The sequence below is a fragment of the Lissotriton helveticus genome, chromosome 7 (genome assembly GCF_964261635.1).
Source record: "Lissotriton helveticus chromosome 7, aLisHel1.1, whole genome shotgun sequence".
In the NCBI taxonomy this organism is placed as follows: domain Eukaryota; kingdom Metazoa; phylum Chordata; class Amphibia; order Caudata; family Salamandridae; genus Lissotriton; species Lissotriton helveticus.
Genome location: NC_136068.1, coordinates 16,757,371 through 16,775,355, shown reverse-complemented (window position 1 = coordinate 16,775,355; position 17,985 = coordinate 16,757,371). Strand labels below are relative to the sequence as shown.

The following is a 17,985-nucleotide window of genomic DNA, read 5'->3' as shown; positions in this document are numbered from 1 at the left end:
AGGGGGCTACCTAAGGAGCCGGGACCTCTGACCTAGTGGTGCGCACAAGCTGGCAATGACGTGTTACTAGGAGGAACTGGTGGCTATGACTTCTGCGCTAGAAGGAGAGACTAAAGTCTGGAGAGTCAGAGCGACATGTACCTAAACACTATCTAGTATCTGATGTTTAGAGAACATGTTGATAGAATCCAAAAGTTATTAGGGTAAAGGCTAACAGACTCTAAGACTGGTGCATACATAATTCTACATGTAGTGCGTGTTGAGGAATATTAAATGACCATTAATACAGTATTTCTCTTACATGGAGACGTAAAGGCTAGATGATGACTGAAACTATTGATGCGATTCAGTAGCTTTAGGAATGCAGAGAAGGAGAGCTGGACTGATAACTAGAATCATAACATACTCTTGGCAGACTGGAGGCAGAGCCAGGCCGAGCCGGGCACTGTGAGGCAGGAAGTAAGTGAAGGGTCAGGAATGCAGGTGGGGGCTGTATCGCTCCTCAGCGAGGGTTCAGGAGACAGGAGCTGAATCTGGTGTCCGGGCCCTTTTGAGGCCTAGAAACGGGGACTTTTACTGAATTAACGTGCACACTGTGAAACGTGGCAACATAACTTTACATAGGCCTAATACTCGTAGCTTTCACGAGAACTGGAAATTGGCATACTAGAGATGGACACAACTGTAATTGCGTCTTTAATCAATCATAAGGGAATACATATGCATATTAATCATGCACATATAACATAGGATGGGGAACACGTAGGGACACAGAACATGGCAAAATTTACTTTTCCACACAACCCTTGCCTAAGGGGCCGCTCCCTTGAACTCCATTAAATACATCTCTGGTGCCTGGTGGGATTTCTTCCCCAGAGGCATATCAGTGGCAATTGCTACAGATGGGGCTATTTTTTGGGGGAGGGAGGGTTGTCATTGTCCATTATGGGCAGCCCACACCTCACTTTATTTAAAAAAAATCCCTGGTGTCTAGTGGACTTTCTTCCCCTCTGGGGCGGATCGGGGATAATAATCCCCATATTTCCCATCAAGGTGGGCAAAAGGCTCTCCCTTTTTTGTTTTGGGGGCATTAGCATGCCCATTTTAGGCAGCCCCAACATATTAAAAAAAACTGGTGCCTAGTGGGCTTTCTGCCCCCCTGGGGGTGGCAGATCGGGGGCTAGTACCTTCATCTGCCCCTGTGGGGGGGGGGGCAGAAAGACTTCTGTTGCTATAACTGTGGATGGGGACATACCCATTGTGGGCAACCCATTCCTCTTTTATATTAAAAAAACAATCCCTGGTGTCTAGTGGGCTTTCTGCTCCCCCTTGTGGGTAGATCGGGGTAATAACCCCCATCTGCATCCGGTGGGGCAGAAAGACTGTCACTTTTGTGTTGGGCGGTGGGGGCATGGGCATGCCCTTTATGGGCAGCACCCACCCCTCTATTATAAAAAAAAACCATGGTGCCTAGTGGGCTTTCTGCCCCCCAGGGGGGCATATCAGGGGCTATTATCCCATTTGTGCTGCAGAGAGTGCAGAAAGACTGCACCAATATTTGAGAGGGGTGGGGGCATTATAATGCTCATTTAGGGCAGCCCCCACCCTCAAGTCTGCAAACAAAAAAAAAACCCTGGTGCCTAGTGAGCTTTCTGCCTCCCCCTGGGGGGCATATCTGGGGCTGTTGCCCACATTTTCACACAGAGGGGCAGAAAGACTGCCAATATTTTGGATTGGAGGGGGCATTATACTGCCCATTTAGGGCAGCCGCTTCCCCTACGTTTGCACAGAAACAAATCTCTTGTCTAGTGTGCTTTCAGGCCCTCCGGGTGGGCAGATTGGGGGCTATTGTCCCACCTGCACCCAATGGGGGCAAAAACACTGTGTCAATAATTGTGAGGGGTATGAGGCATTATAATGCCAATTTAGGGCCGCTCCCACCCTAAATTTGCTTGCCCCAAAAAAATCCCTAGTGTCTAGTGTGCTTTCTGTCCCCCCAACAGGGCCTATTATGAGCTATTACTCCCATCTCTGCTCCTTAGGGGGGGCAGAAATATTGCGCCAATATTTCAGAGGGGTGTGGGCATGAAAAATAGCCATTCAGGGCAGCCCCATCCCTAAATATGCACACCAAAAAAATCCCTGGTGTCTAGTGTGCTTTCTGTCCGCATGGGGGGGCAGAAAGACAGATTATTGCCAAATTTAAATGGGATGAGCAAATGCCCTTGGCCAAGGGGCTGCTCTTCCCCCTCTGGTGTCTAGTGGGTGGATCCCTGCCTGGGGATTGCCCTCCTGCCGGGATCCCCAGAAAGGGATCTACTAGGGAAGGGTACCATTGGAGAATGGGAGATTGTCCCTTTCCAATGGCACCTCTACCACCTGCCTAGGTGCTTGGGGGCTGAGAAAGCCCCAGGAGCACGTAGGCAGTTAAAGTGATATGAGACGATCAGCTCATTTCACTTGCACTTTCAGTAAAATGACATAGGCACACCTTGCGCGACGATTGTCACAAAACTGAAACAAAAAAAATGCCTCAGGCAGCTGGGGGAGTTCTTCCCCAACTCCCAAGACTGCTGTGCCGAGTACGTAATAGTTATGTACTTGGCACAGCAGCACTGCAGCCGAGGACGTAACCAGCAGAGGACGTAACCATTACGTCCTCAGCATGCTAGGGGTTAATAACCAAAGTCTGAAAATTCAGCCTGGATAGCTAGAGATAACTCATTTTAGGCAAATCAGAACACAGTACGTAATAATATACTACATAGCACTAACCTAATTTTAATAAATCCAGCAGCAGCTTCTACACTGTTGCTGTCTAGAAATAGACACCACAATGTGAAACTTTATTTGAACAATGATCCATACACCAGACAATTGATACCAGGCCATATTGGAAACACAGCTGGGTACTTGATACAAGTATCTCTAACCCATCCCCTGGATTGAGGTCGTAGCACTGTATAGCCTATGTTTCATCTATTGCCACATTCACCTGATGGGAGACAGATTCCAGCATATCAGTCAGACTTTTGCAGCAATCTAAGATGATGATAATTTGATGGATGGAATGCTGAATAAATCAAACATTTGCCCAAGTCAAGAGATCTGAGTTAAAGCCATCATTCTTTTGCTCACCATGCCACCCCAGTTTAGACCCAGCCAATGCAAAACAGTCTTGACCTTGTTCCCCATTGGTCCAGTCCAGCCTGAACTGCAAAGCTGGGTCCTCTCTGGACCGGAAACAAAAAATCCTGGGAACGATTTCAGGGTATTATCATTCATCAGGCAGGCTAGCTTAAATCCAGTATTGAGATTCATTTTCATTTGGCTGTGTTTAGACTGGAATGGCATGGGAAGCAAAAAGATAATGGATTTAGACCCATATTTCTATGCTGTGGTGAATGTCTGACATAGTTCAACATTCTGTCCATCAATTGTTCTTTTTCCTTTTGTCACCCCGAGTGGGACGGGTATGACCGGACGTGGGTCCTGTGCTCTCCATACCACTCTTTAACAAGGATTTAACAGACAACTGTGACTGGGGTGAATTTTTGATTTGTTCAACATTCCGTCCACCATCAGTTTTTTTGCATTTGTGCTCTAAGTGAGAAGGGTATGCCCATACGTGGGTCCAATATGCGCTACACCTCCGGATTCAAACTAGCCTGGCTGATGAGGGGTGATATTCTGAAAGCTGTCCCAGGATGCTTGCTTCTGGTCAAGGGAGGCACTTGCCTGGCAGTTTAGGCTGGACTGTTACCATGTGGAGTAGGGACAAGATGATTTGCATATGACTGGATCCAAACTGGAACGGCGCTGTGCACAAATAAATGATGGATATAACCTAGATCCATGATTGGGGTGAATGTATGATTTGTTTAGCTTTCCGCCCGTCTGCTGTTCTTTCTGCATTTGTCACCCTAACTGGGAAGGATATGCCCAGGCATGGATCCGGTGCTCTCTATGCCACTGGATTCAAGCTAGCCTGGCTGATGATTCCTCAAAACCGGTCCCAGGATGTTTGATGCTAGTCCAGGTAGGACCTGGCATGGCAGTTCAGGCTGTACTGTTCCCATGGGGAACAGGGTCAAGACTGATTTGCAAATGGCTGGGTCCAAACTGAAATGGTGTGTTGAGCAAATAAATGATGGATTTAATCCAGATCTGTAACTGGGGGTGAATGTTTGCTTTATTCAGCATTCTGTACGTTATCTGTTCTTTTTGTGTTTGGATTGAGGTCATGACACTTGATAGTCTCTGTTTCTTCATATCAGTAAACCCGGGCTGTGAACTCTGCTCCGCCAGCGGAGTTTGAAAAGTTTTGCCAACTCCACGCTCTGTTGGAAATGCGGTGTTCAGGCAAAATTCTGATTCCGTGGCGGAGCGGAGTTAGCCCCTGTGCCACGGCACATACCAAAAAAAACACATGCCTGCTCACTGGCACCTCCGGGCTTCCCTCCTCCTTGCCATGGTCTCTCCTCCTCACTGCCGTCTTCACTGCAAACCCCTACATTGAATGTCTTGTGTGAATTGCATATTCGCAAGACCGGCAATGTGGATGGTGGCGAGGAGGAGAGACCATGGCGTGGAGGAAGGTAGCCCGAGATGCCAGACAGCAGGCAAGTTTTTTTTTCCCTTTTTTAAATTGGGAGTGGGATTTGGGAAGGTGGAGCAGAGCAGAGTTCTACAGAGCTTTTTTTTTAAATTTGTGGAACTCTGCAGAGTGCCACGCCACGTACTCTGCCCATCCTACATATCAGCCAGACCTTTGCCGTACTTTAAGATGATGATGATTTAATTGGGCAAGTATTTCTCATGTTCATAAGAATAAGAGGAAGGGTTTTGGGCCATTTCAGGGACTGCACAGATATTTGTCAGCTTATTCTTGAAAGTACCATTTGTCCTCTCCCGTACTGCAGAAGTTTGAGGCTGATAACTATAGTGGAACTTTTTAACTTCTTTCATTTTCTTCACATATGATTTTCAAAGCCTCATTTTTAAATGTGTCTCGTGGTCTGTTTTACTAGAATTTGGAAGGCCAAATCCAGGAATCAGCTCCTTCAATAATGATTTGGCAACTGTAAAGCTATCTGATCTCCAGGTGAGGTATGCTTCAACCCACTGAGAGAACATGGAGACAACTACTAAGGTGTGTTCAATACCATTGCAATTTAGCATCTCAATCTGATCTGCTTGAAGTCTTAAAAATGAGCCTTCTGAATTGCCAATACGGCTCATCAATACCTTGGTCATTTTCCCCTGATTATTAAACTTACAAGTCAAACAGCATAAAGAAACCTCTCTGCATTTTGTTATTTTTCAATACTTTTTTAATATTCAGACTACAATAATTCTTTCAACACGAGATCTATTGGGGAAATATTTGAACATTAGCTACAGAATAGAGTTTGGCAAGATGTATTTTCTCTGAGCATTTAAATACATATAATTTTAATATTTCTTGAAACCCAATCTTTCCCATTTTTCATCATTATCTGGGCCATCTTCTTGAAGATCTCTCAGTTCACTTAATGAAGTCTAGTTGAGCTCCTAAAGAAACATTTTATATTTTCAGCATGTTGAACTGTATTTATTCTCAATTCTTCATCCTCACCCTCCTGGACATCTGTCCATTCTTGCAATGCACAGTATTTTGCAATCTGGTTAGCATATTTATTACTAAGTATAAATATATTTTTTCCAGCCTTATGGCCAACACTCTTGATGACTGCAATTTCCTTTGGTTTTAGTATTGCCTTCAACAAATCCAGAAAAAGGTCAGTGATGGTGATGGTCTGTCGTATTATCCGGTCAGAGCTTACAGAACCCAATGGGGTGTGGACATTAAGCTGTGATATTTATAAATGGTCACCTGGTATTAACCTTTGAACAATAAATGAGCGGTACTAGTATTCCAAGAATTTCATGGAGAACTGATCCATTTTACACGTAGGCTTCGATGTGACATTGCTGAACAGAAACACATTAACCCTGATGAAGTCCTCTCAGAGGACAAAACGTGTTGGCCGGGCTGTTTCTTTGATGTATTGAAGAATAATAAAGAGAATTGTTTTGAGACTTCATGGTGTGGCTCTCATGTTATTTTGAGATTGGAGAAGAAAACATTGATATTGACACGATAAAACTATGTGTATTGATGAAAGGAGGCAAAGAGAAGAAACTCTATTGAAATTGTTGGATTCTTGAGGCACTCCCTTTTGTGTGCTTATTCTACAAACAAGTCCAAGTTGGGGCACAAATGTGTGGCCACTAAGCCAACTACGTTCCAGGAAACAATCTTAGTATGGAAGGGCTGATAAGAGATAGCATCACCCAAGTTATATGGCTCAGAGACTGAGGGTGATACAGCGGTGGCCCATCAGAGGAGGGGGGACGGGTATATACTCTGGAAGAGGTACTGTCAAAATCTTTTTTGTTAAAATATTTTTTTTACTATTTTCCAAGTTGGAAATGTTCAGTGCATAATGCTCAATAAACAAAATATGCATACAGAAGAGAAAAAAGAAGAGAGAAAGAAACAAACAACTAAGATAAACAATGCTTAGGCCTGACCCTGATGGACATCTGAAGAAAAGAACATCAATCAAATTATAATTTGATCAATTGCTGCTGAGACCCGCCTACATTTTATCAAGTTTCCTCAGGGAGGAAGGACCTCTAGCTTTGTCAAGAGCCAACTCTAACTCATAGATTTGCCTCAAAAGAGCCCAACATTCAGTTTCCTTAGTGGGGGCATGAGAGACAAAACCTAAGCAACACATAACCGGGCACAGACTATCATTACTGTTGTTAGGCATTTGTTACCACCATCATCCTCAAACTTAACCCCCATCAACATCTCTTTAGGGGATAATGAAACCTTGGAGGCCTAGACAGCGCAACATTAATTTGGTTACATGAGTCCAAAAGTCCTGTCGGGCAGGACATACAGTGAACATATGCACCATAACAGCAGAAATCTGCCTACATTTTGTGCACCTAGTTTTATCCCCAGAAAAATTGGCTCCCCGTTTAGAGATTCTTTCTGGCGTGTAAAAAAGGAGACAAATAGCCTTGAATTGTTGCAGGCTCTGATTGATAGAGTGAGCTGATCTGTCCAAAATCTCCAGTGCCCTCTGTAGCTCCAAGATGTAAACGTCAGACCCCAGTTGCCGGCTCCATTTTCAATCCGATAGCACATTGTCCTCAGTTACATACTGACAAAGGACCTGATATACCAACCGTATCAATCTACTTGCTTTATAAAGATGCCGCTACAACTCTGTACCTTCCAGATCCTTTGGGTATTTAGATGCTGTCAAAATGTAGTCCCTCACTTGTAAATCATTTTTTTAAGTGATTAGGGAGCCCATAGTTAGCCTGTAATCTGGTAAATGAGCAGAAGCCATTTAAGTCATACACCTGCCCAATATTCTGAACCCCATATCGCACCCAGGCCTTTCCGATTGGATCTTGAAACACTACTAGGAAAACAGGATTATACAAAAGCAGCATTTCTTTATTTAAAAAGGCAATTGATTATTTATTACAGCTTTCTTGTCAGATACGAATAGCATCCTTCACAACCTCAAAGCAAACCCTCCTGAAGTAATTTGGGTCCTGCAGCCGGTATGAAAAAGGCTTATATTCTTCCCCCAGGGCTAGCTGATAAGCAGAAAGTCACCTGGTCAGGGTCTGCCAGGATTAATGAACTGCACAAGCGCCCCACAAACGCAGCCCAAAAATATGACTTAAAATCTGGGAGTTGAAAGACTCCTCGCTTATATGGGAGCTTTATAAATCAGTTTGCTCATCTTACCTGCCTGGAACCCCAAAAAAACTTCCAATGGTGACTTTGCGGTGCCTACAAAATGAATATGGGACCTGAAAAGGAATTGCAATAAAAACATAAAGAAATTTCAGAAGAATATTCATTTTAACTATTTGCATCATCCAATAATAGTACTGTCAAAACTATGCGCCAGTGGAAGAGGGCAGAGCCCAACAAAAATAGAAAATGGACTATACACCAGTGGAAGACCTCTAGGCTCAGTAATTCACAATAGACTATTTACCAGCAGAAGGGCACTAAGGCCAGTAATGGACAATGGACTATGCACCAGTGGAAGAGTGCTAAGCCCAGTAATGGACAATGGACTATGCACCAGTGGAAGAGCGCTAAGCCCAGTAATGGACAATGGACTATGCACCAGTGGGAGAGCGCTAAGCCCAGTAATGGACAATTAACTATGCGCCAGCTGAACAGAGCTAAGCCCAGTAATAAACAATGGACTATGCACCAGCAGAAGAGAGCTAAGCCCAGTAATGAACAATGGACTATGCACCAGTGGAAGAGCGCTGAGCCAAGCAATAGACAATGGACTATGCACCAGTAGACGAGAGCTACGCCCAGTAATGAACAATGGACTATGCACCAGTGGAAGAGCGCTGAGCCAAGCAATAGACAATGGACTATGCAACAATGGAAGAGAGCTAAGCCCAGTAACGGACAATGGACTATGCACCAGCAGAAGAGCCCAGTAATGGAATTTCAGCAGACGGACCTTCGGCTCTTCCAACATTAGAAGCACTGGGAAGTTTAATCACAATTCATTCATATTTAGGAAACTTACAATGACATAATGTAGTCTTCATGTGCAAAGCTACATAGGGAAAGATACACATGTAGAACGGGTTGGGAGGGGGCAAGTAATATGAGTGAGCAGAAAACGACATCCATATTAATTAAAATGGACATTTTATCAAAATATGGCGACAAAATTTACACACTGCTATGTACTAAGTTAAACGAATTTCAAGTGCGTTCATGTTATATTATTATTATCAGATTGGACCCATTAATAAATTCATTTTTCAGAAACATTTTCCAAAATAATGCAAACTTAAAACCCTTTCACCAATCACAATTTGACAAATGATATAATGGTGTTGAGGGGTGACGATAACCAGCTCAGAACCTTCAATCCAAAGTACTGGTGTGTTTGAAGACTCTTGTAGACCTTTGTCTCTCTACTCCTTTTGTTCTTTTTTTCTACATTCTTCCTGCACCTACCAAGAGCCGCAGGAGCCTGACACTCACAGGTTGTCTCTCTTCTTCAGGGGCTCCTCCTGCTTCAGATGCCTCCTGTAGTAGCTGGTGGGTCACGCTGGCGGTGGCTTCAGGGATGCTCCTCGGTGCTGTTGTCGCTGTCCTTGGTGTGGTTCTCTTCTATGAGAGACGCGCAAAGAAAGCGAATGGTAAGAGTCTATTCAAAGTCCCATTTCAAAGTTTAAAGCAGTGAAAAATTAGGTGTGATATCTTGTGTTCTAATTTCAGGTGCGACCCGTGGTGGCAGCCGTAGAGTCATCTATGAACCTGCAGTAAACTATGAGAACATGGAAAAAGGAAACACAGCACAGGCTGCAGTGAGTGAATTATATTAAATCTATAAATCTATATGTACAGCCTGTAACCAAGATATCACTCACAAACCACAAAGAGTAACACACATTCTTACCATAAACAGGTATGTTCATTTAACAGACATGTAGCCAAGCACAGGCTGCAGCAGTGGTTGAAGTGGGAGAAAAAAAGTAGGGAAAATGTGGGCGGAGAATCAGAGAGCGGGAATAACCTGTGGATTGGGTCAGTGGGCGCAGTCAGAGGTATAGCAGAAACAGCAAAAAATCCCAGTTTTTAATATTTGTTTCCCATTTCACTAACAGGTTACAGCTTATTACGTTATTTAATGTAACCAATGGATACACATGTTTATTTAAGGTTTAATATGAGTTATTGACATTAAAATACATTCGGAAAGATGGACATGTTTCCAATCACAAAATCTCCCAAATATCCTTAAAAGTGGAATCGCAGCCATTTGTCTCTGAGCCATGGCTTCTCTGTCATCAGCACTTCTCCTCCCTTTTTCCACAAGAGCACTTCAAGCATAAATAGCAAAATATTCCAGTTCGCAACTTTTTTCCACATAATTACGGCTCTGCCGGATTTGCCACATAATACATCATCTGCTGCATAATTTGCAAATTTTTACTAATAAATTGATTATAGCTGCAACGGATCAAAATTTACTAAAAAATGTGACTTGTGCTGCTGTGAAGTGGAGGTCCTTTGCGAAGGTTGACTGGTCGCCTTTCTCACCGCTACAGTTGTAAGTGCAACTGATACTAATGACGAAAAATCTTTGCAGAGACTGTTAGCAGGTGTAGAAATGTCAAAATAATAAAGTATCAGAAAATGTGCAGCACCACAAATACCAGTGTAGGGTGTCAGAGCACTTTACATCACACAAATTACTCAGAGACAATCAATCATACGTGTGTAAACACTATATAGGAAATGTTACATAAGACAAAGGTCTACAAGGTGTAGGAGTCACATGACAACCATACTAGTAGGCAGCATAGTATAATAGTGATTGGTCTGGAGAAACACAAACTCAGAACTTAAAACGTAATACCATGGTTGGGTTATCTTTTTAATAATCACAATTGATTTTTACCCAAATTAATCTTTTTTTGCAACATTAGGATAATCAAAGACTGGGGAAAAAAAACATAAGGCTCTAATGTATACCTTGCAGTTTGCATGCAGCTCTTACATGAGAGTTAATAGCTCAATGTTCTATGTTAGGATTTGAACTTATTAACTGCAAGTAACAATCGGGTCTTTCTGACAAAAGCAGTAACATACTGACCTATTTACATTGTGTGCACTTTGTGATCTGCATGGTACAGCTTCTTAGCAGCAGGCACATTAACCCTCTGCGCTTCCTTTCCGTGAGACAAAACTTCCACTAGGCAAAACTCCATGGGGCATATTATCAAGACAGGCAATAAGATTATCACCGCTTTAGTGGCGATAATGGGCTTGATAATATGCTCTATGGAATTCCAATTGAAGCCCATGTTAGATGTGAAGGACAGCTAACAGGGGCTTCAATTGGAATTCCATAGAGCATATTACAAAGCCCATTATCGCTGCTTTAGCGGCAGATTTCTTCAACGTTAACCCACACTTGCCACCACTAGGGGCCACCTGCTGGTGCTAAGACACCAGGGCTTCTAAAGTCTTGCAGGCCTTCTAACGTCTAGCATGGGAATGTGCTCACTCAGGGGGAGTGGTCTGGCCATAAAGGCTGAACCTGGTTCCCCAGTTCCAAAGTCAGCAGCTCTGACCATAGTGCCACATCCTCTCCCCCACTGAACACCATACTGCCCCACTGAGAGAAACTTGCACTGCACTGACCCGCTATAAACACCTAGCTGTGACTCAATTCAAATTACGCACTAGACAAGAGCAATATGCTGCCTAAAAAAAAATTAACAACATCCTAGAAAAAGCAAACACTGATAGGGAATGCAGTAAAGCATATTAAATGTAAGCAGGAACAACACGGTTACCTTTTTCTTTTTACATTAATTATTCAGAACTTAGGGAGTGCTTTTGCCTCAAAGGTTAAGGCCATGACTACAGGGCCCAGAAGGGACCCGCTTCAATGCACATTGCTTATATTCTTACAAAAGGAAAGCAGTATGGTTTAAAAAGACCACGTTTGTGAATACAGAGCCGCGGTATTCATTTTGTTTTCCAATTCATCCAACAAGCAGGTATTTCAGTACCTCCAGGAATATTACAATTTCCCAAAACACACTGTGACTGGGAGTGAATGTTTTGCCATTGTGCAACATTCCGCCCATCACCTTGTGTGTTTTGCTGTTCACCCTATGTGGGAAGGGTATGCCCAGACGTGGGTCCTGTGCTCACTAAGCCACTATCCTGGCTGAAGACAGCTGATAGCCAGAAACCGGTCCTAGGATGCTTGATTCCGGTCCAGGGAAGACATGGCTGGACTGTTCCCATGAGGCACAGGGTCAGACTGATTTGCATATGGCCATGTCTGAACTGGGGTGGCGTGGTGAGCAAAATAACGATGGATTGAACCCAGATCTGTGACTGGGGGTGAATGTTTTGCCAATGTGCAACATTCCGTCCATCATCTTGTGTGTTTTGATATTACACTTTCCCACCCAGGAAAAACATTGTCGTTCAAAGAAAGAGGAGACAGCAAAAGTAGCGCTTCACTGGCAAACACTGTAAATCAATCTCGGTCTTGCTTTAGTTTGTTAGTTATTTTTCATATTTTGAATGTTTTATTTCTCTCCACCACGAGGCTGCACTTAGAAATTAAAAAATGTCTGAAAATGACGACATTTCCAGCAAGTGTTTCTCTTTTTTGGATCCATTTCACATTTGGAGCAAATAAACGAAAGGAGGAAAGAAAAGGTAATGCCTGTTTCTTGAGGTCTCGGTTTTTACTACATGCAGAGGAGCGAGACAGAAAGAGAGGGAAGCGGGGGACAAAGAGGGGGGAGTGGGGCTGCCCCAGCAAAACCGGCCCCCTCTGAAAAAAACAGCCTCTACAGCATCCAGCCTACCGGGTGATTGCCCGGTGACCGGAATCGCCAATCCGGCCCTGGTGGTGCCTAACTATATCCAAGACCGTTTGAAGCTTTACGTGCCTAGACGATGCCTCCGTTCATCTGAGTCAAGCCTGTTAGCCTGCCCGCGCTTTAATAGAGGCACCTTGGAGGGGCGGGCCTTCTCAGTTGTGAATTCCCAGCTCTGGAACAAGCTACTGGACAGTATGCATGGGGTTGCCACCTTACTCCCATTCAGGAGGAAACTGAAGACCATCTTGTTCACTGAGGCATTTGGATAAGTTCACCCAAATCTTGCTGAGCCCAGGAGGAATCAGGGATTCACGGGTTCATGGTCTATGCTGCAAGCGCTTAGAGACCTTTTGGTGATTTGGCGCCCAACAAATATAAATTAACATAACATAACAAGGATTTTATTAATTCTCTGTAGTGTAGAACATTAAAATTTGCTTGGGCTGGTAGCACTATTAGGGGGAGGTGCACAAAAGTAGAGCTCCTCACAAGCCTGATCAAGTGGACTAGAAAAATATGAATCATTTTGATTTTATCTTCAAAATGGTTAGCTAAGGAGTCACTAAGTGCTTGTGAAATTGTGAAGCATTTATTTCTTGGGAGCATGCTTCAAAATGTATAAAAGTATTAAGGACATTAAAAAGGGCTTTGGAAGAGTGTTTGGCCTTTGCAATTTGGTTTGATATAAGAAACGGTAGACTAAAGCGCCTTTCCAGCTTACTTTGGGAGAGAGTTGAGCTTGAATATGCATACTTCTGCCCAATCTCCCAAGGCGGCATCAATGATAACTCCTGATGTTTACAGGAAAAAGAGCAGCAGAAGTGTGGAGTGAAAGGCTATGTATAAACAAGTTATTAGTAGTAGTGGGTTAGCACTGTTATGCTTTCTTAACCTTGGCAAGCGTTTGTAGAGTTTTTGAATTTTCATCAATCTGATGTTATGTCTGTGGTTGCCTATAGTATTTGTTAAACATCTGCTTTATGGATTGTGTTTGCTAATTTGAAAGTATAATGAGCTTCTCCCTGTTAAAGATATTTGTAGAGTGCTTTCTCTATAGACAGGTCTTCCAATGGCTCTACCATTTTGTTGAGTTAGTGGAGTTCATTGAGTTGGATGGTCTGAGTTCTGTTGCTTGTCTAGAAGAGCACTTTGATGGGAAGGTATATTTCTGTGATTCAATGTTGTGCATTTGATCTTGTGACATGTTTCAATGCATTTTATTTGGATGGTTCTAAGATGTATGTTGACCTGGTCTGGGGGCCTTGCTGCTGAGTTGAAGCATCTTGAAAGTACGCTAGACATCTTGTACAAGTTTCCAGTATATTCCCTCACCTTCTAAAAAGAAAGAATAAAGCTTTGTTGGGGTCTGTCAATCGTGTTCAGATTCAGAAAGGGAATAATAATCATTGTAGTAAATATGTTCCATAATGAATATTGTTCAGTGGGAGATGCTGTTCGGTGTCCAGAGTTAGCTGTTGTGTGTATGTCTAGTTCATATTGCATTGGCGGATGTGTGGTGTCTGGTATTTGTGTTGTAGAACATGATCAGCTGAACTACATGGCAGTCCTAACGCACCTTGGCAGCTGTAGAGGAAGGATGAGAAGTACATAGTGATTAGACCAAGAAAGGAGAGTGTTCACATACACATGAACGAGGAAGTGTGCGCCATATGAGCGAGGATGTGCATGTGATGAAGGAATATGGAGGTGTCTGGGGATTAAAATTGGAAGATATTCTAGTAGTGTGACATGATCCCCAAAGAATAGTACGCTAGACATCTTGTACAAGTTGCCAGTATATTCCCTCACCTTCTAGTGTTAATTCAACTTTAGCATTTAGATTTACAAGAACACTGTTTCCTTTATGAATTGGGAAGTCTGGACTTTGGTAATTCTGTCTTTAATCTGTTAACACATTAATTTCACCTGCTGATAAAAATGCAACATGGTTGTTTTTGAGTCAACAGTATCCCTCGTTGTGCAGGAATCATCTCACACATGCAGGGTGAGTCTGGACTCAGTGACGGAACCAAAATGAGATGTTTGTGGGTCTTTAACTAAGACCAGGATGAGTTTCTACTCTGTGCTCACCTCTTTTCAGGAAGAGGTGTGGCGCTGCGGCCAGGGCGACTGACGCTGGAATCTGGGGACCACGGTTCGATCCCCGGATCCGGCGGCAGGTTAGCCCAGCACCATGTGACTCTGGGCAATAGCTCGCTTAATCTTCCCGACGGCCCCCAGCGCCTAGAGACCCTTACGGGTGATTGTGCGCTTTACAAATGTGGACTTTACTTTACTTACTCTCGTGCCAGCCAGGTGACCAGGGGTGAGGTATGGCTGCTCTCTCTTCATCTAGTCATCTGGTGACCAGGGGTGTTGTATGGCTACTCCCTCTCATCTAGTCACCTTGTGACCAGAGGTGGGGTATGGCTGCTCTCTTTTCAAATAGTCACCTGGTGACCAGAGGTGGAGTATGGCTGCTCTCTTTTCAAATAGTCACCTGGTGACCAGGGGTGGGGTATTGCTGCTCTCGCTTCATCTAGTCACCTGGTGACCAGAGGTGGGGTATGGCTGCTCTCTCTTCATCACCTGGTGACCAGAGGTGGGGTATGGCTGCTCTATCTTCATCTAGTCACCTGGTGACCAGAGGTGTGGTATTGCTGCTCTCGCTTCATCTAGTCACCTGGTGATCAATTCTCATTGTTTTTTTCACAGGCCCAGTCCCCTGATGCAGACCGCACTTACATGGTAAGACAAATGTAAAGCATCTCTTAGCCCAGAATGGTGTTTGTGATTGCTTAGATAAATGTTATTTTTTCACACCTCCTAAATTAGGTCACCTCTGTAAGTGTAAAGCAATCCAGTGGGAGGTTAATAAGGCCTGGGTTTTCGATTACTCTGTCATGGATATCTAAGCTGACAAAACAGAAACTTATGAACTGATATGCTGGGATAGTCCCCTTATAGATTGTATATTAGTTTTAGCACATGTCATTTCGTGGTTGTAAAGATGTGCTCGTGGCTACAATGTATTTTAATTAACTCTCCAAAGGCCTTTTGCTGCTGTGGGAATAAAAAGAGGGACTCTTAATAGGAAGAGCTAAATGTTACCAGGATCTTTGGAAACTAATAAATAAATGGCAAGTGTGCGCTCAGAGGTGAGATGTTCCACAAGATGACAACCTTCCCTGAGAAGCATCCGGTCTTACAGTTAGGTCTCTGCTGTGGAGAAGTAGAGTGTTGACTGTACACTTAGAGGTGTTGTGTTCTATGAGACAGCCTTCACTGGGAGGCATCCGGCCTTACAGTCGGATCCCTTCTGTAAGGGGGTAGAGTGTGGACTGCACCAGCTGTACATTAAGAGGTGAGGTGTTCCACAAGGTTGCACCTTCACTGAGAAGTATCCCACCTCAAAGTTGGATCACTTCTATAGGGAAGTTGGATCACTTGTTCCTGATTGTGATAGAAGCCCATGATCAAGGGCCCGAGGAGAATTCAGTCCACTGTTCATCCACTTATTGAATTCACACCTATTCAGTGACATGTGATATACAAGATTTCTTTCATTGTCTGCAAGAATACAATACCATAATATATAAGAGAAATGATATAACAAATACAAAGGAGGAAACAAACAAAATAAATGCCACAGAACAAAAGTCTGAGTATGACTGCCCATCTCACTACAATCCAGCAACATATCTTCTGAACGTATCCTAATGCTGCTTCTTTTGCTTGCAGGCATTAAAGCATGGAGATCAGGCAACATATGGCCACCTGCAAAGGTAAGCAATGGGAAACGTCACATTCTTCTAATCCCTGCAATATCTGCACTATCTCCAGCTGAAAAGCCATAAAAAAGCCCAGCATCACATGAATGAAAAGAATGACTGAGGCGATAGACCACTCTGGGGGGCCCGGGGGGGGTAGATATATTATCGTTAGCACAGCACAACAGAGCAGCTAAAGTATGAATTTAAAATGGCCTGCTACTGCTGTCCTCCTATGCACCGGCGCTCTTAAAGTCTGCCTAGTGAACCGCACAACCTTTGCACTATAGTGTGCAGATGTGTGCATGCTCTTTTGCATAAGATGTATACTGGAAGCCTACCCTTCCAGGAAAACATTTTACTTCAGTGGCTGTAACTGAGGGGGAAGCATGTGGCAGAGAAGCAACAGCCTCCAACAATAAGGACACTGCAACCTGCTTCCTAATGTATCCACTGAGGGGCAGAGGAAGGATGTACAAAGACTATAAGTTAATGGTTCATCCTCAGTGGATCAGCACAGAGTAAGGCTCAGCACCAGCCTCTCATTGAGGACAGATCTCCCTGAGGGGTACCCGGGTGGGCAGTGTGCGTATGAGAATAATAAAATGTGGGCACCTGTGGCTTTCACTAGTAGACTGTAGTCTGGCTAGCGAGTTCCCAACACTGTTTACAGAGGTCTGTGAATTATAGTACTGTTTGGGCGGGGTGCAAATTAACTTTTAGTTATAACTAAAACTTTTGAATTTCTTATGTTTGTGTAGTTTAAGTTTATTTAGTATAGAAATAGTAAATTAAGTTATATTAAATTATGTTTTAAATAATAAATTAAGGAGCGGGTCCTCATGCCTGCTCCCCCTGCTACAGTACTCCAGTCCAGCTTGTCCGCAGTCCACTACTTCCTTGTAGATCTTCTGCCCTCCACTTGCCCTCTGCCTGAACCTCCTCTGCTAATTTCTTGCCTTCTATTTTGCCTTTTCTGCCCTGTTTTGCTTTTTCTGCTCGTTTTCCTGCTGTATGCTTTTCTACCTTTTGTTTGACCTTTTGCTGCTGTGTTTTGGCTTTTTCTGCTAGCTTTTCTGCGCTCTGTTTTTCTATACTCTGTTTGCCTTTTTCTTCTAATTTCTTCCCTCTTCCCGCCATTTCCCTCCTTCTGCTGTCTCCCTCCTACCGTGGCCCAGCACCCCAACCTCCCCCAGGACCTACTTAATGGAGGCTGCAGTGTGGTTACGCAGCGGGTAAAAGTCATGCCTGTCTACACCTGTTCTGTGTGCCTGGATGGCACCCAGAGCCAGGAGGTCAGGCCCTCCCGCCACCTTCTACTACAGTGCTGAGGAGCTCTTGGACCTAGACCTCAGACACAGAAACAACAATTGCTGCACTGCCTCCCCGCGAACAACCAAAGGCCTCTCCACCTGCCACCATTGCTGCTGCTTCTCCTGCAATGCAGGATCTCCAGTCCCCACAAGATCCTGCACCACACATCCCCTAAAGGCCACGTACATCACAAACCTCTCCAATGCATTCTTGCTCAACGCCCGATCCCTCTGCAACCAGGCAACAGCAATCTGCTCAAACTCCAACATCGCCACCGCAACACCCGACGGCTTCACCAAGACTGAACTAACAAACAAGGCAGAGGCATTGCAATCATCTTCAAGGAATCCATCAAATGCTTTGCCACCAAAGTGAGACCACACACCTCTCATGGAACACCTCAACTTCCAACTACAGACCAATG

At 43.9% G+C, this 17,985-nt stretch overlaps 1 protein-coding gene across 1 annotated transcript in view; it reads left to right on the top strand.

Annotated features, from left to right (window-relative positions):
- LOC144768888 (uncharacterized) overlaps positions 1–17,042 on the top strand; it is a 130,374-nt gene extending 113,332 nt beyond the window's left edge. Inside the window, exons 3-7 of the mRNA XM_078652901.1 lie at positions 9,124–9,261; positions 9,341–9,429; positions 15,193–15,225; positions 16,219–16,262; positions 17,009–17,042. Of these exons, the coding sequence (XP_078509027.1) occupies positions 9,124–9,261; positions 9,341–9,429; positions 15,193–15,225; positions 16,219–16,262; positions 17,009–17,042 (338 nt within the window). The remainder of the gene's footprint in view (positions 1–9,123; positions 9,262–9,340; positions 9,430–15,192; positions 15,226–16,218; positions 16,263–17,008) is intronic.
- Positions 17,043–17,985: the final 943 nt, after the last annotated feature.